General features: G+C 52.9%; 1 protein-coding gene across 3 annotated transcripts in view; it reads right to left on the minus strand.

Annotated features, from left to right (window-relative positions):
* The window catches only part of DPP6 (dipeptidyl peptidase like 6), a 616,516-nt gene that overhangs the window by 75,956 nt on the left and 514,872 nt on the right, over positions 1–25,688 (minus strand). For all 3 annotated transcript variants that reach the window (XM_045564622.1, XM_045564624.1, XM_045564623.1), the window contains 2 exons: positions 18,110–18,264; positions 15,238–15,335 (listed from right to left, as the gene is read on the minus strand). In XM_045564622.1, the coding sequence (XP_045420578.1) occupies positions 15,238–15,335; positions 18,110–18,264 (253 nt within the window). The remainder of the gene's footprint in view (positions 1–15,237; positions 15,336–18,109; positions 18,265–25,688) is intronic.

A 25,688-nucleotide genomic window follows, 5' to 3' on the forward strand; every position in this document is an offset into this window, starting at 1 on the left:
AGAACAAATATACATTTCTAGAAAAAATTATCAAAGGGAAATTTATCAGATTGCTCACAGTCATTACCTACAGGTGGTGTGCTGACGGGTGATTATTGGGTTCTATGCTGCATAGATTACTTTTTAAATAAGAGGAAGGTGATTAAGAAAACACTAGAAGTTTCCAATTTAAGTTGGTGGATTTATCACATTTGTTTATTTCTTTTCCCTCCAGAAACCTAATTGCAATGGTAATACAGGAATAAAACAGGTAGGTATCTACCTACAATAATAAAGATAACAGGAGGGGCTGAGAGACTTCCGCACATTTCTGGAAGACAGCAGCAGACGGAAGAGTAGCTCGAGAAAGCAGCAGCCTAAGACACCTGCCGAGTGGAAAATTCAGAGAGAATTCTGGGGACTCAGAGCTCAGAAATGTAGTTGAAACAGGAGGGTCGGTTGAAAGTTTGTGGATACAATAGGTGATTAATGAAAAGAAAACCCACATTTAGGTATTCTTTCAAAATCCAAAAAAGCTTTTGGAAAGAAAAAAGAAATAAGTGATTCACAGAGGAACAAGTGTCAGACTGACATTAGGTTTGTCGTCTGTAACTCTGAATGCTGAAGGCAGTGAAGCTATCCCCCTAGCTGTGAGGATTAGATTTTTTAAACTACAATTCTACATTCAGATAGTATTTTAAACACATGTGAGGGGAAAAAAGACATTTTTAGGTATTCGAGAACTCAGAACGTTTACTTCCCACATTCCTTTCTTAGGAAAGCATCTGGAGGATGTACTCCAGACAAAATGGGAGTAAATGAAGAAAGAAGATGACATAAGATCTAGGAAACTGTCACTCCGCCCTGGGAGAGAAGTGAGGAAATCCCAGGGTGACGTTAGTGCCGAGATGGTGAAGAGCAGTCCACACTGGAGCAGGGCTGTGGAGGGCCCTCAGGGAGAGAGATTCGGGAAAAGAGCAATGCAACAAAAGAATATATGACAGAATTTGAAAAAAAAAAAAAAGAATATGATAAAATTAAATAGTTCAAGTAAAAAACAAAAACAATTTAAAACTCCAGGAAAAACAAAAGTGTAACAAGAATAAACGCAATCACAGAGTACTACTTAGCTCTGCCATGAAAGATAATTACTTAGCTCTGACAAAGTAAATGTTCTCTGTTGCTTTTAATATTTTAACATCAACCTGTAGAAAAGTAAGGAAGATTTAGTTATGGTTATAGGACAGTGTGTAAATGCCATCAACTCAGAGATACAAAAGGAAAAGCAAAGATGACAAGCTGCTGGGTGGTAGGGACAGGCCAGAGGCCTGCGGCCAGGGCAGGGGACTAATACATTCATCTTATAAACTGGGGAGCCAGAGTTCCATCTCCAGTTAATGTACTGTGAAAAACCTGTAAGAATATTATTTAAGTTTATAAACGTGACCAACAGAGAAAATAAGATGTGCATATATATGGAGGAGGTAGGTATGCTGAATTCTTACCTATCATAAGAAAAAGACAATAAATTACATATAAATTCATTGATAAGAAAAGTGAATTATGCACATTATTTAGTGATATGATGGCAACTATGGCAGAAACAGTCAAAAGAGTTAGGCGTCAGCTCCACGTGGGGTGGGGGGGTGAGAGGGGTAGGGAACGGACTGCTAGTTTTCACTAGAACCCCTTCTACGTTATTTTATTTTTAAGCATTAGTATGAGTACTTTGATAAAAAAGAAGAACAAAGTTAAATAAAAATTAACAAAAATAAAGACATGGCGCCATGAAGAAACATCTGGGTGGCCCTGGGCGAGGGGGCCCTCGGGATCCGGCAGGGACGCCCTCCAGACATGTGCCTGCAGCTGCTGCAAGGCTCCAGCCAGACGGAGTTCATAAGAATGAGATATTTTTTTCAAGCTCCTCAAGAAATAAATTGAATTAAAAGAAAAGCAGGCATATAAAACAAGGGATGCGTCATTGATAGTGCCCACTAATCGGTCTGAGAAGCAGATGGAAATCATTAAGTCTCCGTGGAGGCAGCGAGGTCAGACGAGACTGCTGGGGGATGGGACAGTCTGATGCCTCCAAGAACAGACCTGGTGCAGACGGGAGTCCGCTGCTCGTGTCCAGGGAGAGTCCTGGAGCTGCTGGCGCTGCCCAGCCCGGCTGCGATGGGCCGGGTGCGCTGACCCCGCGACTCGCGCAGGGCGGTTTCACGCACGGTCTCCCCAGCGACCAAGACCCGAGCCCACTTCCTCACCGAGCCAGGCAGGATGGCTTCTGATTGGCATGTACCAGCCAGCCGAAGATACAAGTTTTTCTTTGTCCTTTTGCAAATAAAGGAAAAATAAATCATTTTGATTTTGCTGAGAAGTGTTTCGCTCTTGGGGAAGTACAGAAAAACTACACCTGAGCATTAAAGGCTCTGTCCCGACAGCTTGTGGGCCTTCGCTTAGCAGAGCAGCTGCTGCAATTTTTCAGTTTTGTAGAGTGGGGTTGTGTGAGGCTCTCCTCGGGCAGCTGTCCCTGAGCCGGGACTCGTGTCCCGGGTCCCTCCACACGAGGGCCCCTTCTCCAGGAGAATGGGGCTGCACGTGCTCTGGGGGTGGGAAGAGCAACGCCTGGCTGACGAGACCCCAGGGGCGTCTGGTGCATGCCCGTGTTTGAGAACCACTGGTGTGGGACGAGCGGTCCCCGTCCAGCGGCAGGTGACGGTATGAGAACAATTCCAAACGCCACTGAACCAGAGATCTCTATTTCTATCTCTGCCCTCACTAAATGTTCTTCCAATGAATAACTCTATCAGTGGGCAGATAAAGGGCTTTAGAATAAAGAGAAATTTGGTAGCCATTAAAGGGGAGGAGAAAACAGGATTTAAAGTGCAATCACTTTTAAGGAGACAGGGCTGAAGCCGGGGACTGACAGACACAAGGATTGCTCTGATGTCTGGATGAAGAGAGATACTGAAGCATTTGGATTATCACAAGAATTAGATAATCTTATTTTGATACTCATTGAAGTTATACATGATACCAAATTATTAACAGTAAGCAAAGATTCCTGGAAGAAATGTTACCAAATTTCTTTTTGTTCTAAAGCACTTTATCTGCCCACCAACGCACGTCCTCACTCCAGGAGCATTCAGTCAGGGCGCCATGTCTGGCAGATGGTTCTGGGTGCTGGGAACAGAGATGGGCACAGCCTTGTCGCAGGAGCACTCACAGTTTGGGAGGAGGTGGACAGGCACACCACTAGTGTCAGCGCAGGGCGGGGACCGCCCAGCAGAAGCAGCAGGCGCTGCCAGGCCGTGTGGGGAGCCTTGTGAAAACACAGCGTGGCTGAGAAAATGTCAGCACATTCCGTGGGTCCCCAGCCAAAGGTGGCTTCAGCTCAGAATGCAGCGACTCTTCCTGAAGTATATGAATTTTTTATTAGTCCATTTGTTTATTATAAAATATTAATAGAACATTGTTTCTGTCACTGGGATTAATGTGCCGTGTCACTTCCTGGCATTCCAAAGCCTGGCAAAGGTTCTGACGGCAGTGTGGCCATAAATGGCAGGGGGAAGCCTGTCTAGTGAAACCAAGAGCCTGCAATTAACTTTGGCTTTTTTTTTTTTTTTCCAGCCATGTTTATTCCATGGATCAAGCTGGGGCAAAAGGATGAGAGAGAGAAATATTTAAAAGATGATGTGCTTTAAAAGAGGGCACCTTTGAGCAAATGGAAAGGACCCTAAGCTCCAAGTGCTGCCTCTGATGACATGGAGGGTGCCACGGTGGAGCCTGCCCTCAGAGTAGCCGCACAACTGTATAAACACATCTGAAGCAGAGCGCACTGCACGAAACAGAAAAACGATGACTTTAAGATAAACTGTTACCCAAGTATATTTCCATAATCTCGCTTTCAATGTGGAAATAGACCATGCTGCCTCTTCCTTCCGTCTCAGGTGCTGGCTATCCTGCAGGGCCAGCTGTCGGGATGAGGGAGAAGGCAGTGGGAGGGCGCATCACAGAGGACACACCTTAGGGGTTGTGGTGTCCTTATTCAACAATTTAAATGCTGTGAACATGAAGAGATGCATTGAATAGGAGTGATGGGGTTGAATCTCATGTTGTTCCTTCTCCAGCCCTTCATTTTCATATACTCAGCACCCATCTATTTATCCATCAGTATATCCATCCATCCATCCACCCACTCATCATCCATCCACCCACTCATCATCCATCCACCCACCTACCCATCCATACATCCCTTATCCCTCCACCTATCCATCATCTATCCATTCATTACCCATCCATCCTTCCACCCATCCATCCACCCATTATCCATTCATTATCCATCTTATCACCCATCCATCCACCCATTATTCATTATTTATCCATTCATTATCTATCTTATCACCCATCCATCCATCCATCCATTATCTATCATCTATCATCTGCCCACCCATTCACCCACCTATCCGTCATCCATCTATCCATCCACCTACTCACCCATATATCCAAACATCCATCATCCCTCCATTCATCCATCCTTCATCTATCCATTCATTATCCATCCATCTATCCATCACCCACCCAATCATCATCCATCCATTCATCCATCACTAACCCACCCATCCATCCATCCACCCACCCACCCACCCATCTGTCATCCATCTATCCATCTACCCCCCACCTACTCATCCATCCAAACATCCATTATCCCTCCATCCACCCATCCATCATCCATCCACCCATCTATCCATCCACCCATCCATCCAAACATCCATCACCCCTCCATCCATCCATCATCCATCTATTCATCCACCAACCACCCATCCATCCATCCAAACATCCATTATCCCTCCATCCACCCACCTATCCATCATCCATCCACCCATCCATCATCCATCATTTATCCATTCATTATCCATCCACCCATCCATCCATCCAATCATCCATCACCCCATCCATCAATCATCTATCCATTCATTATCCATCCATCCATCATCCATACATTCATCCACCACCCATCCATCCACCCACCTCCCATCCATCCATCAACCCATCCATCACCCATCTACCCATCCATCCATCCATCATCTATCCATTCATTATCCATCCATCACCCACCCATCCATCCTCCATCCATCCATCCATCCATCATCTATCCATTCATTATCCATTCATCTATCACCCACCATCCATCATCCATCCATCCATCCATTCATTATCCATCCATCACCCACCCATCCATCATCCCATCCATCCATCCATCCATCTATCACCAACCCACCCACATACTCATCCTGTCCACTCAATATGAATTAAGTACTTTCTGGACACTGACACTCCTGATGTCATATCATGATATGCTGGGTGCATATTCTACATTCTGCTCTGTGCCAGGGGTGGGAGGCTCCCCTGTACAGATGGCCTCAGGTAATCAAAGGAAAGGGGAGGAGATGGGTGACTATTTATTTCTGTGGCTTCCTCTGAGCAATCTTCCCATCAACCCAAGCTCCCATTCCCTTGGTGGCTTCCTCCACATGGTTCTCTCTGTCCTTGAGATCCAGTTACTGCTCCTCTTTGCCCCTTCGGGACTGGGATGGAAACACCCCAGTTACCATCCTAGTGCTCCTAGGCACTGCACTATCCTATGGGTTTCCTCTGCTACCCCTGTTTTGTAAATGGCTTTGTTAAATACTATTGCAATGAAACCAATTTGAGTGTCCCACCTTCTCTTGCTAATGCACCTGACCATGCTGTCCCTTTCTCCAAAATGCCTCACTCAAGGAAATGTCATCCCTTGAGGGCAAGGCATTAACTGAGCCTTTAAAGTGCCAGGGTAAAGCAATGGGCTGTATGGACTCAGAACCAGAGGGCCCTGAGATACCCAGGTCCTTCCCATTACAGATGAGGAGCTTGGAGAGTGACTTTGGGACTCAGGTGGATCAAATGATCACCCAGCCCTGTGGCTGGTGCCCTGCCTGGCATTATCCACACGTCGTTCCCCCATTGTCTCAATGCGTTGGGCACAGATGGGGCCAGGTCTTATGCTCACACAGAAATGTCCTGATCGTCCTGGCCACACCAAGCTCTGACAGGCCTACAGCCACCTGCTCCCTGTCCAGAGCCACTCGGGTTTTCCTCTCTGCAGCTGCTCCCTCATGAGCACCTGGGACTTGGCCTTGTTCCCACCTCCCGTCCCTTTCAGCCACCTGCACTTCTAGCCTGGCTTCTCCCTGCTACCCCTCAACTCCTTCATCCCCATTCTGCCCTGTCCACCCTGTGTCAGCCACTGGGAAGTCACTTCCTTCTAAACCTCTGCTGTGCCTATGTGTCAAAGCACCCTCCACGTGTACCGTCGTGTGGGACTGTGTGGATCTAGCTGGCCAAGTGCACACGACTGCCCCCGGCTGCCCCTGCTGGGTCTTCTCCAAACTTCGGGTGAGCTCCTCTCCTTCCCACAGGCCCCGAGCCTGAGCGAGCACAGACGAAGGGTCATGCCCCACCGGCCCCTTCTGAGAACAGGCTGGCCTGGAGGCCCTTTTCCTGTCGGAGCCCCCGGCCGCTGCCCCTGCAACGATCTGCTTACCTCTGCTCATCTCCACCTCACCCTGTTTGGTTTTGAGATGCTCGCAGATTTCTGAGATTGGAATATTCTCCCTGTTGCAATAGTCTTTCTTTCTAATTAAAGCCCCTTGCTGTCTAAACGCAGATTTGTTTTTATTTGGCACAGTCACTGGCATCATGGTCCTCCTGGCGAGAGGCCTCAGTCTAGAGGAGCAGCTTGAACGGCCAATATCGTGGGCAGCACGTGGGGCCTTTGCCCCTCAAATCACAGCCAGGGACAGGCACCTGTTTCTTCCATGTGGAGCAGTCCTACGAGCATGCTGCACAGATACTAGGCTGCTGACGAGGACGTGGCTGTGCTGGGTGACTCTGAGGCAGGACTTCTGGCAAAGACAGAAGGGCCAGGGGCCTTGCTGTGACCCGGCTCAGCAGACACCATTGCGGCTGCTCTCTGACTTGGGGAGAGGAGACAGAATCAGAAGCTCAGAAGCCAGGATCAGAATAAATCCAATCCAGAGAGAACATCTGACTGAAGTGTGGCATCCAGTCACTGTCTTCAAGGAGGGACCATGTCCCAAACCTCCTCGAGATCCCCTTGTGTGGCCCCCAGCAGAGCGCCTGGCACAGAGGGGGCTTTGGGCTACTGTCGCTGGTCCGGAGAGTACCAGTGAGTATGGCTGGGTGGTGCGAGGGTGGGGGCGGGTTTGCTTCCAGGGGCTCCTGAGAGCCAGGCGGCAGCTTAAACAGACAGAGTAGAAGCAAATGCTACAGCAAGAGATGCCAGATTTGGAAACCTGATCTTAGGCCTGGCCCTATGATGAGACTTCACACAAGTCACCTGCCTTCTGTGGGCCTCCCTTCCTCCTCTGTAAATGGCAGAGGAGGCATAGGGACAGAGGGAACCTTTAGGAGCCCCAGTAGCAGGAGAATCCTAGAAACAGGGAGCCATCTTCCCAGATGGCAGCAACACACTGACCAGCTGGTGGGGCATAGGTGTGGATCACACTTGCTCACGCCTCAATGCACGTCTACACGCTCACAAACATGATGCTACGTCAGTTTCACCAAGTGCCATTTTCCTGCAGATGCCATCAAATCCATACACTGGACTTGCTAGCTGTGGCCCAGGGGAGGAACTACAGCTGCCACTGCTGCTGGTTGAGTTCACCAGCACACGCTCACTGGCGGGAGACTAGGCCTTGGGGGAACCTCGTCCAGTGCATTGCCGACACCTTCAGATGCCAGAACTGTTCTGCTGGCTGGAAGGCCTTGCTGGCTAACACAGGTGCCTTATTTGTGAGGATGGGGCAGGTAGAATTTGATTTTCCTGATGTTTCCTGACAGTTTCAAGCCTGCCAAGTAGTGAGTCATTCCCTGCATATCTCTGCAGTGTCTTCAGGACAACCTTGCTGCCCTTGCAAACACGAGCCACAACATCGTAGAACACGCTTTCTCTACCACAAACTTACTTATCTGGACATCTGACACTCAGATTTCCCGCCTCCTAAAGCACTGGTTATTTTTATTACAGAGACCATGGAATCCTGTGACCGACTGTAACTTTGCAAATTCCCATTTCAGTGCATCGGTACAATACAGACCTGTCATTTCCCTGGCCCAGGCTTCCACGTTACCCCCGCCACCAAGAAGAGCTTTTCACCCTAGTGAATAACAAAGACGCGTCCTGATCTGAGCTGCAAACACAAAAGCCATCCCCTGGAGCTGGTCTCCTAGAACCGGTGCTCCCTAAAATGAACTCATTTGAATATTTAGGAATCCATATGATTGCTTTAACACATGAGGTAGAAACAGAGATGGGACTGCCTCTGAAGGCAAAAGAACATTTATGCAATTGCGATTTATACCCAGGCTACTGCTAAAGAAATTTGAAAGTCAGATTCAGATAAAACAATGAATCTTCCCAGAGCTGTTAAAGACAGAAGAGAGATTAGAACTATGTTAAGGTAGGATGCCATATCTACAGTTTGGAAATGAGATAGTCCCTCCATCCCAGGCGGGATGGGACTATTACTGCCTGCTGAGAAGGACTTCTCTGCCTCAGCCACACGTAGGGATCACCCGAGGACGACTGAGAGACTCCACCATCCAGAACGGCCACCCCCTGATAAAGTGAAGTGGGGAGGAGAGAAGTGCTTCCAGGGAGCCCTCCCAGCTCACTTCACGCCACATGGAAGTTTAAGCACAGAGGGAAATACGGTGGGTGTGCCAGCTCTTGCACAATGATGAGCACTGGCTTTTATGACAGGATTCTTGTGTTCAAATCCTGGTTCTACCACTAATTAAGAGTGCGACCATGGGCAAGTCAGGCCAGCCCCCTCAGTTCAGTTGCCTCATGGGTAAATGTGACATTGAAAATGAGAAGTAGTAGAGCTCTCGCATGTTAGGGAAAGAGGCAGAGGGCCCTCAGGGTGGAGAGCGGCAGGGACCCTGTGGCAGGTGTTTTTGTTGGTGGTGATGGTGATGGTGTGATTGTTGCTGGCGGTGGTAGTGTGATGGTGGTGGTGGTGATGGTAGTGGTGGTGGTGATGGTGGTGGTGGTGGTGATGGTGGTGGTGGTAGTGATGGTGGTAGTGGTGGCAGTACTGGTGATGGTGATGGTGGAGGTGGTGGTGGTGGCAGTGATGGGGATGATGGGGATGGTGATGGTGGTGGTGGTGGCAGTGATGGTGGTAGTGATGAGGATGATGGGGATGGTGATGGTGGCGGTGGTGGTGGTGGCAGTGATGGGGATGGTGATGGTGGTGGTGGTGGTGGTGGTGGCAGTGATGGGGATGATGGGGATGGTGATGGTGGCGGTGGTGGTGGTGGCAGTACTGGTGATGGTGATGGTGGAGGTGGTGGTGGTGGCAGTGATGGGGATGATGGGGATGGTGATGGTGGTGGTGGTGGCAGTGATGGTGGTAGTGATGAGGATGATGGGGATGGTGATGGTGGCGGTGGTGGTGGTGGCAGTGATGGGGATGGTGATGGTGGTGGTGGTGGTGGTGGTGGCAGTGATGGGGATGATGGGGATGGTGATGGTGGTGGTGGTGGTGGTGGTGGCAGTGATGGGGATGGTGGGGATGGGGATGGTGATGGTGGTGGTGGTGGTGGTAGTGATGAGGATGATGGGGATGGTGATGGTGGCGGTGGTGGTGGTGGCAGTGATGGGGATGATGGGGATGGTGATGGTGGTGGTGGTGGTGGAGGTGGTGGTGGTGGTAGTGATGAGGATGATGGGGATGGTGATGGTGGCAGTGATGGGGATGGTGGCAGTGATGGGGATGGTGGTGGTGGCAGTGGTGGTGATGCAGGTGATCATGGAGCGCAAGCCATTAAGTACAGGGACTTTATCCATCTGTGGTATTTCCATTGCTCTGCTGACCTCTGGCTTCCCCAGGAGCAGTCAACATCCACATTCCGTGTAAACTGGAAAGAAGAAGGCTGACTTTCCTATCTGGGTCTGTGTGGGGTGTCCCGGAAGTCTGGGGCAGTGAACGTGGTGAGAACAGGCGCTGCCCAGGGATCTCCGCAGTCTGGCGTCACTGTGTGCAGCTGGGGGCGGTGAGCTGGGCGGGCGCACAGCAGCCTGCTGGTTCTTCACACAGGGCTCGGCGGAAAGCAGAGGGCAATGCACGCTGATGTCTACAGCTGTGTCTGCATGTGTATTTATGTCTGTGTCCACATCTTTATCGACATCACAGTGCCACCCACGCAAAGTGAGCAGGCACGCACACAAGCAACACGCGCTCCACGAAAACACAGAGCAGAAAGATGCTAAACGTACTCAGACACATTTGACACAGGGGCCTGGGAGGCAGGGAGGGCGTGGGGTAGGGAGTGAGGTTGAAAAAGAAGCAATCAGTGAAGGGAGAGTGGCCACACGGACTGTGACGGCACAGCTGGGCTCTGAGCAGCTTCTAATTCCTCGGTACTTAGATCAAAAAAGTAAAATAAAATAAAATAAGCCAAAGTAAAATAAAACAGAAGGGAGAGGGCTTTGTGCCTGTCTTGGGCCACAGAGGTGGGTGGCAGGAGGGGTGAGCCCAGCCCCTGGGCTTGGGTGCGCCAGGGACACGTGTTGGTGTCTGTCTCGGGTCCTGCAAGCCCCTTACAATCTGTCGTTGCCAGGCAGCCAGGGAGAGAGCAGCCGCTGCATCCGAGCGGGGCGTTTGCAGGAACAACAGCACATATCAGCACAGTGCAACATGTGTTCAGAATGACACTGCCGCTATCTGCTGCACCTTAATTCAACCCCCAGCTCAGCAGCTCTGGGGAGACCTGGGGACGCAGCACATGCAGCTGCGTCTGTTTCGTCAGTGCGGCCAGGCTGCTCGGCAAAGTGCAGAACCCACGGGACAGGCAGGCACAGTGATTTCCACTCATGTTTGCCACCCACAGGAGCTGCTGCGTTTGTGTTCCCAAGGCACCTTTGCCACGCCCCTGCCAGCGGGAGGCCGAGCTCTGCACTGGGTCGGCACCCTCGGCTCTCGCCCCAGCCGTTCCCCAACAGGAGGCCTCCAGTTTTGCCCTGGGGCCCCGTGGCACCTGTGAAGCCATCCTGAGCACTTCCCACTCGCCCCGTAACGGGCACCTTTGCTGCAGGCGTGGCTCCCACTGCACAGCACCACGTGGCACTGCAGTCTCCACTCGAGCCGGCCAGGCTTTCTGGGCCCTGAGCTTCCTGATGTGAGAGGCGCAAATCTTAATCCCCCAGGGCCCAGCACGGCGCACGGCAGGCAGAGGCGATGGGTAAGCGCCTGCCACGGGACGTAATTCTGACCACATCTGAGAACATCGCAGGGGAAGTCAGGCTGGTTAATGAGCAGACAGAAAGGAAACCGGAAGTGAGTGGCATGGAAGCTGGACAGCTGATACAATGAATGGTTCACTCCCTCCCCTTCACTGTCCCTGAGTTGGCCTGCAAAAACGAGCCATGGACTTCCAGAAATCTCTACGTCTGTCCCCGCCTAGTTTGGGGGGCATTACTGAGGTCCCATTCCTTTTATGTCCCTCCATAAAGCAGGTGTCTTATTGTTCCTTTTCTAGCTTAGCTCCCTCAGCGTCCTATACTTCAAAGGACAGGATGTCATCAACGGCTAAAGATTTTTAAAGTTCTGATTCTTAGAAAGGTGCCAGGACAACAGAAGACGTCTCCATCTTCAAGAATCCTATTGAAATAAGATTTTGTTGGCTAAAGTTTAAGTTAATGTATTCATCCAACAAAGGCTCACTGAGCCCTGTTGCAGAACTAGAGCAGGACCCTGCACCAAATGGACTGACGTCCCAGCCTCAGGAACGTCCCATTCCAGGTGGTGGGCGGAAACGAAACAATTAAATAAAGTAGCTAGAAAATCCTCCTGGGATAAGTCCTTTGACGAAAATCAAAGCGGGGACGGGAGGCGGCTGGGCTGTACCGCGGAACGCGGCTACTGGGGACATCCTTGTGGGACGGTACACTAGGTCAGGACCTGAAGGGGGAAGGGGCTCTCTGGGGGTGGGAGGGGCTGTGTGCAGACCCTAGAAGGGGCGGGCGCGGGGGGATGGAAGGTGGGCCTCACAGGCTGCTGGAGAAAGTCTGGCTTTTACTCAGAGGGGAGAAGGAAGCCACGGGACAGCTGGAGCTGAGGCTGCTGGTCTGATGCTGGTCTGGCCACTATGGGGGGGCTCCAGGGGCCGTGCTGGGGGGCCGTGTGGGCCGGTGCCAGGCACCTGCCGAGGACAGTCCTGACAAAGAGGGACGTGAAAGGAGGTCTGAGCCCCTAGAGGGTGGAGTCACCCTGGACAGTGACTGCGGGGGCTGGGGCGGGGGAGGACTTTGGGGAGTGGGGGTGGACACAGAGAGCAGGAACTCTGTTTTGACGTGTCCATCTGACGTGCTGTTCAGACATCAGAAGATCTGTCCGAAGGTAGCCAAGAGGCCGGCGAGATCCCTGGGTATTGTTCCTGCGTGATGCTGGGCTGGCCTTTTATGGGCTAGGCAGTTTTCAGCTTCTCTCACGGACTTTTGTCTCTTGGATCAGAAGCCCCCAAAGATTATGGTTTGTGGCCCCACGGAGTCTGTAACCCACAAACTTCTCCTTGCATTTCTTTGCTAAACTCTCTGTGTACATGTAGCTTCTCAACTGCTCTTTGGACTGGTTTTAATAACCCACTGGTTCCCTTACTAATTAATGAGTTAAATAAAATCTTGGACACCTATTTATTTACTTTGCCCGAGAATCACAATTTCACCATTTTAAAACTTCTGTGTTGAGCATGCCCCAGCAGAGACGTTGGCAGGCCGTCGGCTACAAGCACCTGCAGCCCCGGCACGGGCCAGGCCAGCCCCCAGGGAGGGCTGTCTGCCTGCAGGTGGAGTCTGCAGCCTCCGAATGATCACAGGAGCCAGCCCTAGGCTCTGTGCATTGTCTCACTTAATTTTCGCAGCTGCCCATGAGAGTACATAGTTTTATTATTAATATTTATCTCCGCTTTACAGATGAGGAAACTGAATCAAGAGAGGTTGAATAACTTGGCCAAGATCACAGAGCCAGAGTTTGAACCCAGGCAGTCGGCTAGAGAACGTTCACTCTAAACCAGTAGTTCTCAGGCCGGGGACATTGGGTGACGACTGCAGACATTTTTGGTCATCACATCTAGGGGTAAGGGAGGATGTCACTGGCGTCGAGTGGGCAGAGGCTGGGGATGCTACGAACACTCTGTGATGCACAGGACAGCGCCCCCCACAAAGAATTATCAGCCCCAAGTGTCACCGGTTCAGAGGTTGAGAAACTTGGGCCTCGACTGTGGCACTGCCACCTCCAGACCAGGTGGCCCTTCCACGCCCGCAGTTACTCACTTGCTGGTGACGATCTGTCCCGGGTCTGTCCCCCCTCCCCACTGCAAGCTCCATTCACCGCTGACTCTCAGCACTCGGTCTACAGCTGGCAAATACTGATATCTGCTCCACATCGAGTCTGTGAGTTCTGACATAGCTGCGCTCACTTAAAAGAAAAGTCTCAAGGCCGTGCAGCAGAGCGGCAGTATGAGAGAGGGCAATGTTTACACACCACAGAGTCATACTGAATAGAAAATGCGTCTAGTGCAGGGATCAGAGCAGGCAGGAAACCTAAAACCCAGCACCCAACCCCGATCCTGACGGAGGCTAATTTTTCATTGTCCTTGAAGCTAATCAAGCCTGCAGAAGCAGCATCACCAAATTGACTAAACGAGATTTTCAATTAACTCAAACAGATGGCTGAAATTTTCCAGGTGACTTTCCATACTAATTCGGTGAGTTTGCTGGACAGGCCCCCGGAGGCTTGGCAGGGATGGGGCCGAAGGGAAAATAACGGAATATACAGATCTTCAGGAGAGAAGCCAAAGCAATAATCTTTGACTTTTTTTTTTTTTTTAATCTCAGCAAACATATCCTTAGCCAAATCAATTCAACTCCCCTGAGAGTAGGCACTGCGGCCGCTGTCCCAGGGCGGATCGTCAGGGTCGGCTCTGGGACCAGCTGCTTGGGAGCCGGGTTCATTAACCCTCTAGGGGGAGTCCGGCCTCCCACACAGAGAGGACGAGAGCGGGGCCGGGAGGGGCAGGCAGCCGGTCGCCCTTCACAGAGCCCGGGACGTCTGTGCTGGGTCTGGTCACGCAAGGACCTCAGGCATTTTGGTTTCACTGAGGGATGAGGAGCTGAAAGAACCTCAGCAGAATCCTACAGAGGCCTCAGGCTTCTGTGCAGGTGCTGGGTGTGGGACCAGGACAGCAGTGGAAGCCACTGCAGGAGAAGAGCATGTCATTCAGAGAGGACAGAGTCAGCAGGTGCGGGAGCAGCCGTCCCTGAGCCGGACCTGAGGCTGTGGCTCCTGCCCTTCCGGAAGCTGCAGGAGCCACTGATAATGTGGGTCTGTAACTGGATAGTAATGCCCCAGGCGAGAGGTCTGGCCAGGTCTGGCCGGGTATTTGCTGCTCCTCGGGATGAATCAGCCCCATGCACAGAGTCGCGGGCTCCGCGAGTGAGGGAGTCCCCCACTGTCACGGTCCCTCCTCGCCAATATTCTCAACAGAGAGGTTGACGATGGTATTACTGGACTGCCTGAGTTTGGGAACAATACTAAACTGATAGTTGAACCACTTCACTTAGATCCTACTCAGTTGTTTTGATTTAGAAAAAATCCACCAAAACCAGATATTAATAACAATAGGTCAACAATATTGCTTGTATGTTCCACCAGCGACGTTGCTGTCACCCTCCCACCCCGGACGTCTGCCCCTGCTGGAACAGGAATCAACACTAGCAGGTTACTCTGTGCTCTAAAATGATGCTCTAAAAATGGGACGCTGTTTACCGAAGGTAAAGAAAACCCATAGATCTTCCTGGGAAGACACCTCAGTTCACCAGCGTCTGCTGTCCAGGGTCTGCCCCGTGCAGGATGGCGCGTCCCCACTGAGACGCGGGGCTGACCTAACGCCCCTCCCCGGGGAGCCCAGCCTGGGGGAGGGGGCGAGAGGCTCCTGACAGGAGGTAAGAAATACAGGACTTTTCCTAGAAAACTGAATCACACAGCAGCGAGGAAAGCTTTAGACAACATATGTCTTTCTTGGATGTCTACGTTACTAATAAAGTACATCTGACCCGCAAGGGATCACGAGCGTGGACGCTCATCTGCAGTGTTTACACTATAACATAACAGGAGGAGGGAAGCGAACCTCATTCGCGGATCGTCAGGTGGCATCATCTCCAGGTCGTGGGTGGGTCCGTTTAAGCCGATGACGTGCAGGGAGATACTGGGGTTTTCACATCCAGCCTGGGGATTGAAAGGGGGACAGAGCCGTGAGTCAGCCACCTGGCGCCTGGGCAGCCCTTGGCTCTGCAAGGCTTTCCCAGGAGGGTCAGGACTCAGGAATTCTGGAGCTTGGTGCGAAGGTGCAAGATCTATGTTGAGGAGGGATCATGCATGTGCAGTTTCAAAAAGGACAAAGGGTTGACCAGTTGCTCCTTTTCTTCCCTAGGAATCCCACCCCCTTCCCATTCCACCCACCTTCCCAGCCTGCTGCTTGCTGCACCACCACGGGAGGGGAAAGAGAAGACAGAGGAGGAGCAGGAGAGCACAGACGCCAGGCAGGGAGACCGGAGGGGAGCAGGTGAAGGCAGGGAGAAGGGCCCGCGGCTCAGCTGGGGAAGTTTCAGTCCCGCCCACAGGAGCCGGCTCCATTCTGCTCCCGTCTCCGAGGGACGGGTCCCAGCCTGGCAGGGGCTAGGGAGAGAGGTGGCGATTCCTCTCCGGGCGAACCCCCTGGTCTGGTCTGATGCCCACGCCCTCCGTACCCTGCGGAGGATGTTCGGGGTCACAGGAAAGCGGCCCCAGTACAGGGCCTGTGTCGGGCTAGTTCACCCGCATGGCTCTGGCCTGGGAGTGCGTGGGAACAGGGCAAAGAGCATCTGAGTTCTGTTGGCCAGAATATGCTGATTCTCTACTGAAACTTGAACCCCCAAATCCTGAGCAAGCTGGGGTTCTCTAATCCAAGCTCCAGAGCTCCTGTCCCAGAGTTCACTGTAAAATCAAGGGACAGTCCCCCTGGCCTTCAGGTCATTGCTCCTAGACTGGGGAAACCATTCCATCTCCGGGGGGTCAGAGCAGGTCAGACGCGGCTGTTCTGGGGGCGGGTGTTGGTGTGAGGGGGGTGCAGAAGGGCCAGGAGGATTCAGCACCAGCCCAGCCCTCCACTCTGTTAACTGTGCTTCCGACTAAAACCCTGGACCCCTCCCCATGACACAGAGTTAAGTCCAATCAAGATTAGTTAAGTCCAATCAAAAAAAGGAGTGAAAGAACCCTGGCGACAGCAAATCCACGTTGCGTTAACATCCAGACACGCTCAGACGGGCACACGGCGGAGGTGAAGGCTGTGGCCACGGGGGACGGTGCCCCTCATTCCGGGACTGCCTTGGATACTGGCCACTCTGATCGAAGAGCTTTTGACAAAGAGTCTTATTACCAGGTGCTATGGACTGAATGTGTCCCCTCAAGTTCACGTACTGAAGCCCTAACCCCCAGTGTGACGGTACCTGGAGGGGGGGCCTTTGGGAGGTGATTAGGGTGAGATAAGGTCGTGAGGGTGGTGCCCCTGGGATGGGATTAGTGCCCATAAAGGGAGAGAAAGGGACACCAGAGCCCTCTCTTGCCCTTCATGTGAGGACACAGGGAGAAGACGGCTGTCTGCAAGCCAGACAGACAGCCCTCGCCAGACACCCAACTGTCCAGCACCGTGACCTGGGACCTCCAGCCTCCAGAGCTGGGACAAATAAACTCCTGTTGTTTAAACCAGCCAGGTCTGGTATTCTGTGGTGGTGGCTTGAGTTGCTAAGATGCCAGGAGTTTCCTTTCTCTGGCCTGTGACTCCAGGAACCCCTTTTATCTGACGTATCTGTTATTGCTCCTCTGGCTACCAACTCTAGGCTGGCAGGTCTAGGCAGTGCTTATGGTACAGAACACATGCACCAGCAGCTTCCAGAACTCTCTGGAAGGTGAGGACACCGAGGTTCCAATGCTCCCTGGCAGAGGCTGGCGGGGTGGGAAGGGAGCCCCAGTCACAAGGCAGGGCCAGGCGGTGAGCCACACACCTCCACCCAGCCCCGTGGCCTGGGAGCCGTCCAGCCCGTTGCCCCGCTGAGCTGTGTCCGCAGTCAGATGTCTGCACCTGAGCGGCCTGTGGGGGTTTAGCGTCAGGCCCTCCCTCCCACCGGAGTGCTGTGATTTGGCAGCAAAGTGAGGTTTGGATGTCCCTGTCCCACCTCCCTCCCCGCTCCCTGACTCCACGGGATGCTTTCTGTTCTCTGGCTCTCTGGGTCGGAGTGTGACTGTCTCAGTCCCCCCAGGCTGCTCTGACAAAGTGCTGCAGCCCGGGCAGCTCACAGACAGCACACGTGCCTCCCACGGCTCTAGGGGCTGCACATTCAAGATTGAGGTGCCGGCAGATTCCGTGTCTGGGGAGGGCGTCTGCTCACTGTGTCCTCACGTGGTGGAAGTGGGGAGGGGTCCCTCTGGGGTCTCTTCTATAAGGACACTAATCCCAATCATGAGGCTCTGCCCTCGTGGCCTGATCACCTCCTAATGCCATCACCTCGGGGGTTGGAATTTTAATGTCTCGATTTGAGGAGGACATAAACATTCAGATCATAGCAATGACCAAGTCCAAAACAGCTGCGCCCAGACCCAGGGGACAGGGGCAGAGAGTCCTTCTGACCTTCTGGAAGCCAAATTCAAAAAAGCAATATGAAGAGCCAGAGTGGGTAGCATGAGTTTTTGTCACCAGGAGTCACCAGGTGAGGCAGTGTCTTCATTTTGGTTTAGTGAAGCTTAGACAAATGAGTAACAGTAGTTCAGTTATTTAAAATAAAGTAGACCAGCCAACAAATTCAACTCAACAGAGATGGGAATGTAACGCAACGTAATGAGAAATAACTAATCTTTCCCCGTTTGCTGCTTTGCTCATAAACACGTCTGACTGCTGCATGTGCATGCTGACCCGGCCGGAGGCAGGTGCATGGTGTGAAGCGTGTGCCCCGTGGCCCCTTGCCTACCTTGGGGTAGTGGTAGGGCCGCACGGTGGGGTAGACGGAGCCGGTGTAGGTCGGGAGCTCCATGAGGGGGACGCGGGAATCGTTGATGGTGGCGTAGGCGAGCCTGGTGCCGTCCGGAGACCACCAGTGCGCGATGTGGGTCTTCAGAATCTCCTCTGGGGGAACAGAAAGAGCAGACAGGCGTGAAGGGGCAGCACACGGCGGGAACCCGAAGCTGCGCAGCAATTTCACCGCGTGTGGCAGGAAACACGATGGGCCCATCTCGGGTACTGAAATGGAAACAGGCTTCACCAGCAACACCCATTATTCTGTCTTGGCTAATCAGACTTTCAACTATAGCTGAGTTTTGGAGGACCTGGTATCTATTCCAGAAAAAAAAATTCTGCTGTGTTTTTAACATGTCAGTAGAAGACATTTCCCAGCACAAACAGTCAGAGTACCGGGAGCCAGAGAATCCACCTCACTGCGAAACAGCTCTTTGGCCAAGGGATTCTTTCTTGTTCAGGGTCTTATATAGTGTAACCGACCTGAAAACACGGTGACAAAACAAAACGAGTGTGTACAATACAACAGAGAACCGGACACACTGGAACACTGTTCAGGGAGGTCACCGTCACAGCTCGGGAGGAAGAGCGCAAGGTCAGCAGCCTCCCAGCTCCCGGGGGCCACCGGGGAGGAGAGGAGACGGCCAGGACGAGGGTCCCCGAGGCGGGCTGGGTGTCAGTGTGGCCCTGCTGCTCACACTCCGCCTGGGTGGCAGCCAGAGCCGCACTCGCCCGCACCCTCTTCACTAAGTGCCTTCTCCCTTGTCCTGCAGGGCCTGACCCTCGAGGTCGCCGTAGCCTGCAGAAACCCCCGCCGAGTGTGGCACAGGGCCTGTGCCCGACTCCACTGGGCACAGAGGAGTCTCAGGAAATACGAAGCCTGCGGTGGTCCCCCAGGCGCCCCTGCGGCTGGAAACCAGTGCTCAGAAAAGCCTGGGTCCTTGCCCCCAGCCCTGCTCTCCGTGGAGCGAGGGGCACAGTGGCCCCCGGAGGCCCCTCCACTCGGCATCCTGCCCACGTCCTCAGCAGCGTGTCCAGCGCCCACGAAACTCCAAGGTCACTGAGGCACGTGACGGGGAGAGACGAAGCTGGGGCCAAACCTCAGGGCTTGTAATTTTCCAGCGTCTGCAGCAGCCAGGAGGGTGACGTCCAGGTGCGAGTTTGGAATGAGGTGATTCAGAAGTGCCTTTCCACAGAGTCGCCGGGTGCACCTGGGCTGTGCTCGGAGTGGTGAGTAATAGGCCCTGGCAGATGGTCTGCTGGAAAAAATAGGCACCATTTGCAGCGCAATTTGCGGGTGATTGTGCTCAATCACTTCTGCACTGAGGCCTGGGAGGGAAAGGGCCCCGGTGGATCCCCGCGCGTGAGCAGAATTCAGGGGGCAGAGGGAGGAGGGAGCAGAGCCCCAGAAATCAGAGGAGGAGCCCTGCAGCGGTTTCCACGGGACGTTAATTCACAGCCCACTCAGGAAAACCCAGAACAGAAAAATGGCTGGCTGAACAAGGGCTTTATAAATGAAGCAGCTTCTCGCAAAAGCAAACAAACAATAACAACAAAACTCCTGAAGACAGAACTCATCTGTTTCTTCTCTTTGAACCCAAAGCAATCTCCCGAGGCCAGAGGGATGACAGATGGGTAGTGGTGCAAAATCAGGCCACTGCCATCCGCACCCAATAGGCTTGGCGAGGGGTGGCCAGGCGAGGAGGGCGGGGTCACCTCTCCTTTCCACTCATCTTCTTTTATATCTCATTTCTAGACTTGCTCTCAGACCTAACGGAAATGATACTGCTTGGCTCTGACCTTGGCCCTGACCTCAAACATGCAGGGACAAGAGACCAAGAGACGGAAAATATGGACGAAGGCTGGCCCCGAGGCTCGGCTGAGGAGACTGTTTCCATCAACGCTGTCAGCAAATGCCAGAGTATCTGCACAAAGCTCAGTTCATTGTTCAGAGAACGTGGAAGCAGGAGAACGATCGCTGCAGTTTATAAAATGTAACGGTCGGAAGGGAACCTGGAGACCATCTAGTGCAGCGGTGACAAATATCTGGGGTGGGGGCAAAGGCTAGTTCCTTTCCGTGCCATCGCACAGTGAGACGTGGCACACAAAGAGAGACTCCCTCATGCCAGAAGGGCAGCCACAGAAAACTGGGACAGCTTTAGTTTATTTTCCCTAAATGTCCTTTAACACACTGTTCCTTCCTGTTTTTATTTTTCTGTATGTTAGCTGCTCATTAAAGAGACAATTAAGTATAAGAAACTAAGAGGCCAGGCAGAAGAAACCTTGACATTTTAGCATCAATTATGAATGTCCCCGTTCTGCAAACATTTTTTCCAGGACCCGAGATTAATGAGGCACTTGGCTTAAATGCCATGTACAAAATGCAGTTTAGGAACAGAGTTTTGCAAACAGAGAGAAAACACTTATTTCATCAACTTAAATTAATTGCGTGAACCTTTGCCCTGGAACACAATGAATAACCTGGATGTTTGGGCAAGTACAACTGACTCAGAAAACTACGGGATACATCTTTCCTTCCCCTTCCCCTTCCCTGTCCTGTCATCAGGAAAGAAAGATACATCTGGGGACATTTGTCAGTCAATGGCTGCCTCTCTCTTGAAGACATCGAAAGTTTTATCCACGCAGCTTGAGCCCACAGTAGGGTCTGGGCTGGTTTTCCTCACTTGTCACTGTATCTTGAAGAAGCCAACACCATTGTCTGAAGTGTTATTCAGTTTTGCCAAACAGCATTAAGGGCATTTTCAGGAGGACAAAGTCCTCTGGGCTCAAAGTGACAAGGGCCACCCCGCACTCGTGCGTGGGCCTCAGAGGTCTGCAGCATGGCAGGAGTTCTCCAGGCCCTGAACGGCAGACGGAGCTCCTCGAGGAGACCCACCGAGTCAGAGCTCCCCAGTCGACACCATTCGGGAGTGGCAGACAGAGCTGCCCGCCAGGTGCCACGTCAGGGGTCTGCAAAGGACCACGCCCAGGAAGGAACGGTCTCCCCATCTGTCTCCTGACACCTCTTTAACATGGAGAAACCTCACTTCTAACGAGGGCTCAAGCGCCGCGTGCAGTTGCCCAGGGAGCCGCGGCTGCGCGTTTGCTGAGCCCGGTGTCAGTGGCTGGCATCCCTAGGTTTGATGAAAGGTCAGTATGAGTCGTGGTACTTCCTGATGCTGTCTGGGGTTATCGATGCCCCTTCTCTACAACGAATGGCAGAGATGCTCTCCTGCTTCTCACTGGCTTGCTCACTCATTCGTCCTCTGCCATCCGCCCACTCGGCCACAGGGGAGGTAAGTGGATGGAGGACGGGCTGCGTGGCCACAGAGAGACCAGCTCACAGTCTCACAGCGAAGCAGAGGACAAGCACGACGTCTGCTGGCATGTACGCTTTGGAACGGTGCTGTAGGCTTGAATTCCAGTTTATTTTTGAAGCAGGGGGATTCCTCGCTGGAATTCAGCCACGAGCTGGGGGCCTTGTGAGGAGCTGGGTGTGCACAGGCACAGGGGCGTGGGGGGGGAGGCAGCGGGGTGGCCTCGGGCACTGGTCCCCCGGCCTGAGCCTGAGCGTCCACCCCTGCGGGTCAGCCCCTCCCCGCCCACTGCTGCCGCCTTGGCCCCTTGTGCTGGGCGCGGAGACAGGCTGCTCCTGGGAGGAAGTCCCTGTGCGCTGGAGCTGTGCAGCCCCCCAGTTCTCTCCTCCCGTCTCCAACTGTAAATGCCTGTCGCTGTCAATGAGGCATTTGAAGCACAAGTGGGTTCTTGTCAGGGAAGGTAATCAGGTGACAATCAAACTCGGGCAGAGCTCAGGCAGGTGGGGAGCTGGAGTGTGCCTCCAGAGAGTCGGGGGCTCGCTGTGGGGCGGGGGCAGCCCGGGGTGGGGGTGCTGGGAGAACTCCCCCCCCCGAGGCCAGAGGAGCCGGGGTTCTCAGGGCTCCCCTCGCAGGCCCCGGCTTGCCATCCGAATCTCCCATTCCTGTTCCAGGGAGGATCCCCAAGTTTTATAAGCTCTAGGCCCCACAAAATGGGGATCTGTCCTAGTAGAGAGAAGAATAACATGTGGAGAAAAATCCATGGACAATTAGCACCACTTAGAAAAATGCCTGTTTCCCACCTGCTACTTTCCGAGGCCACGTGCCGTTGGGGGAGGGACGTGAACAGGCAGCAGGGCCACCTCTGGCTCTGGTCCCACCTCCCTGGCCTCTTCTTTTACTGTGAAACATGGGGGGGGGGCTCAGCTCCCCTTTTTCTCAATCTCTGTAAATGTGAGCACCCCTTCCTACAGAAAAAACTCACCTGCCACACTTCAATTCAATTCTAAACACTCAATCTCTCTTTAAAAATAATTCCTATCTCGGTCCCCACAACAGTGTCTGCAGTACTGACACACAGCGTGGCGCACGACGCGTCTGGTCCTATGCGCGACCGAGCACGGCTGTGGCTCTGCGGCCTTTGTGACGTGGCCTCAGGGCCTGGCTCCGTGGGCCCTGACTCAGACATGGACTCAGCTCCTGTCGGCAGGCTGCAGGGTGCCCGTCCCAGACAGAAGCCCAGACTGTCTCCTACGCTCTTACCATAACCGCCAGCCACAGGTCCCGACGGAGCCCAGGCGGGACCCAGCCTGCAGGAGGCGGCGTTTGCCAGCAGAAGGCATGCGGGTCTGTGCCGTCTGGAGGGGTCTGGCCAGAAGGCAGCGGCGCCCGGCAGGCAGCGCATGCGGAGGAAGAGCTCGGTGCCTGGTTAAGGCCACGTGCTTCAGGTCCCGCTCAGCCCCCGCTCCTCGGGCTGGTCTCTGCCTCTCTGAGCCACTTCCCAACCTGCACAGCTTCCTCCCGCAGAGTTGAGGGGACCATCAGATGGCATGTGGAGCCCCTGGCACCTTGGACAGACCCAGACATCCCAGCGTTAATGAGGATTGTCGTGGACTCATGCTTCGTGTCCACGCTCCCTTCTGTGTGCCCAGGACTCCCCTTGGCACAAGTGCACTCTGCACCGACTACTCCAGCGCTGTGACGCCCGCTCCAGGGGACAGGAGGGACATGTGGGACGTCGCCTTCAGCCAAAGGACCTTACCGGCTACGGGGAAGGTCTCACCATGGGTCAGGAAACACATATCTGAACAGAGGCATCTGGCCTCCCTCACCCTCAGCACAGGCGGCCACGGTACGGAGGCCTCGCACTGCAACGCGACTGTGCACGTCACCCAAGACCGCGAGCAGCCAGTGACTGCTGGTCTCGTTTCAGTTCTGCCCTGTCTCTGAGCAGGGGGAAGGGCTGCGGGAGGGAAGGAAAGGGAACTTTCTGTGTCCTGATCACCCCTGAGCAGGGGCTTTGACAGACACCTGCATGTCCCTGCCGGGAGGCCACCCTCACAGCCGGGGGGAGGAGGACAGGCCGGTCTGCCCCTGGGAGGGATGAGGGTGGAGGGAAGACGGTGTGGGCTGTGGTGGGCCTCACTCACCTTTGCTCTCAGTTATTCTAGGAATCTCGTGCGAGCTGAATCGATCAGGTGGAGTCAGGAAGGGGACAGCGAACTTGGGACCACCCTAGAAGGCTTCCTGGAGAGGCCTCGAGGGGGACTGTGGGCCTAGCAAGTGGTGTGAACAGACATCCGCCCTAAAGCGGCGGGTGTGTAGAGTCAGGAGCCGGACCAACGAAACTAGACTTTTGGGATTCAAATCTGGCTCTGCCACCCACTGGCTTAGCCCTGGTACCTCAGTTTCCTCATCTGCAGAACAGTTACGGTACCAGTGTGCACTCACTGGGTGTTGTGAGGGGCATATTCCTTACGACGTGAAGTACTTGCCCTGCAGCCTGTGCCCTGCAAGTGCCGAGCGGCGCCTGTTGGGATCACGGGGCCACATGCCAGCTGGGCAGGGTGGGGGTAGAGACATGTAGTCCGGGCCCAACTGGGGGGCACAGGAAGCTGGAGCTGGAGATGGGCCGGGACCAGACTGATCTGACAGCCAAGGCTGAGTCGCCGCGGAGCCGTCTGTGCCGGAGAGCCCAGGCCTCTGGCCGTCTCACGATTTCCGCTAACAGAGTCACCTCGCCATCGTGGGAAAGCTCATTACGGATCAGCCTGTTGACCGGGGTGACCAGAGAAGAGAAAAGCGCACGCGGCTGGCAGTTCCTGGGAGGGCTGGGCTGGGGCGGACAACCTCCGCCCTCACCAGGGTCACCAGCCGCGGGCCAGCAAGCCTTGCCGAGTTCTGAACTGCACATTTTTTAAAGCCTCTGCAGGAATTACATTTCCTTTGCAACAAAACCACCAAACAAAAAAACCCACTCAAGTTCTCACCACTTTTGCTTTTTATGCTAAAGACACAGGGTGAGGATGGAACCCCAGACAGCGGGGCTGACCCCGGCCAAACGGGGAAGAAGACAAAGGTCACCGCGTCCCAACATCAAGAGATGCACGAAGCGCTCCACTCTGACCCTTCTAACCCCAGTTCTGGGCAAGGTCGTTATCCTTCCCTTCTTGCTGTCAAGGTTCACAGGTAAAACCTGCGTGTGGCTTTTTTTTGGTGAGTTCTCTTACGAGCTCTGGTAAGACGTGCAGCTTCTGGGCGAACCCTCGTGTGGGGGGCACCGGGGGGAGAGCCCTCCCTCACCCGGCGCTCTACGTACAGACTCACTTCATCCTCGAGCAACAACCCAGGGAGATGCTATTACTATCTTTATTTTTTTTTCCCCTTAAGGAAATTAAGGGGAAAAACAGTTTAAATAACATGCTCAAGCTCACACAGCCAGCTAGTGAAAGAACCCTCGGGAAACATGGAACAAGGTAACATTCCTCTCTGACATCTTGTTTCCAGATTCCTTTTCCTGCCTCCCACGCAGTCCACGTGCCCCTGTGGTTCTGGCCCGTGCGCGCTGGGCAGGTGGGAACTGGGAACGCCGGACCTCAAACCACCCCAGCAAGTAACACTCTCTCCCGGGCCCAGGGCCGGGCAGTCGGGTGGGCCTGGAGACAGCCTGCCAAAATTGTTTTAAATTCAGTTCCTGAAATGTGTTTAATTTAAAAAAGAATGTTCCACCATCACACTCCAGCTGACTTTCACATTCATTCAATAATCTATACAGTGATTGGTTTAGTGTCTAGGTAAAATGGATTATCAACCCTATAATGATTTTTAATTTCCTTAGACAATTATATTTTTCCCCTGGTATTTTGCCAAAGCTGATCATCCTGTTACTATTTACCAGAAAGCTAAAAATAACTGAAATTCTAAAATTTGAATTTTAATTGGATAGTGACTTAACTATCAACTGAGATTTACCACAGTTTGTATTTACTGAGGGTTGTTTTTTTAAACCATTGACCTATTTTGGCCTCTTTGGAAAGTTAGAATTTTTTGCCACAAAGCAAAATTATAGCCTTAAAATTATATGTAACATTTCTTATGTCGTTTGGCTTTAGTTTTAAGTTATATAATGAGAATAATAATTCCTTTTATGAAGCATTGCGGAAAAGCTCATTATAATACACATTTTCAAAGAAAATCCTAACTGAGCAATAGTCACCTTAA

This window comes from Lemur catta, chromosome 11, assembly GCF_020740605.2.
Source record: "Lemur catta isolate mLemCat1 chromosome 11, mLemCat1.pri, whole genome shotgun sequence".
Lineage (NCBI taxonomy): Eukaryota > Metazoa > Chordata > Mammalia > Primates > Lemuridae > Lemur > Lemur catta.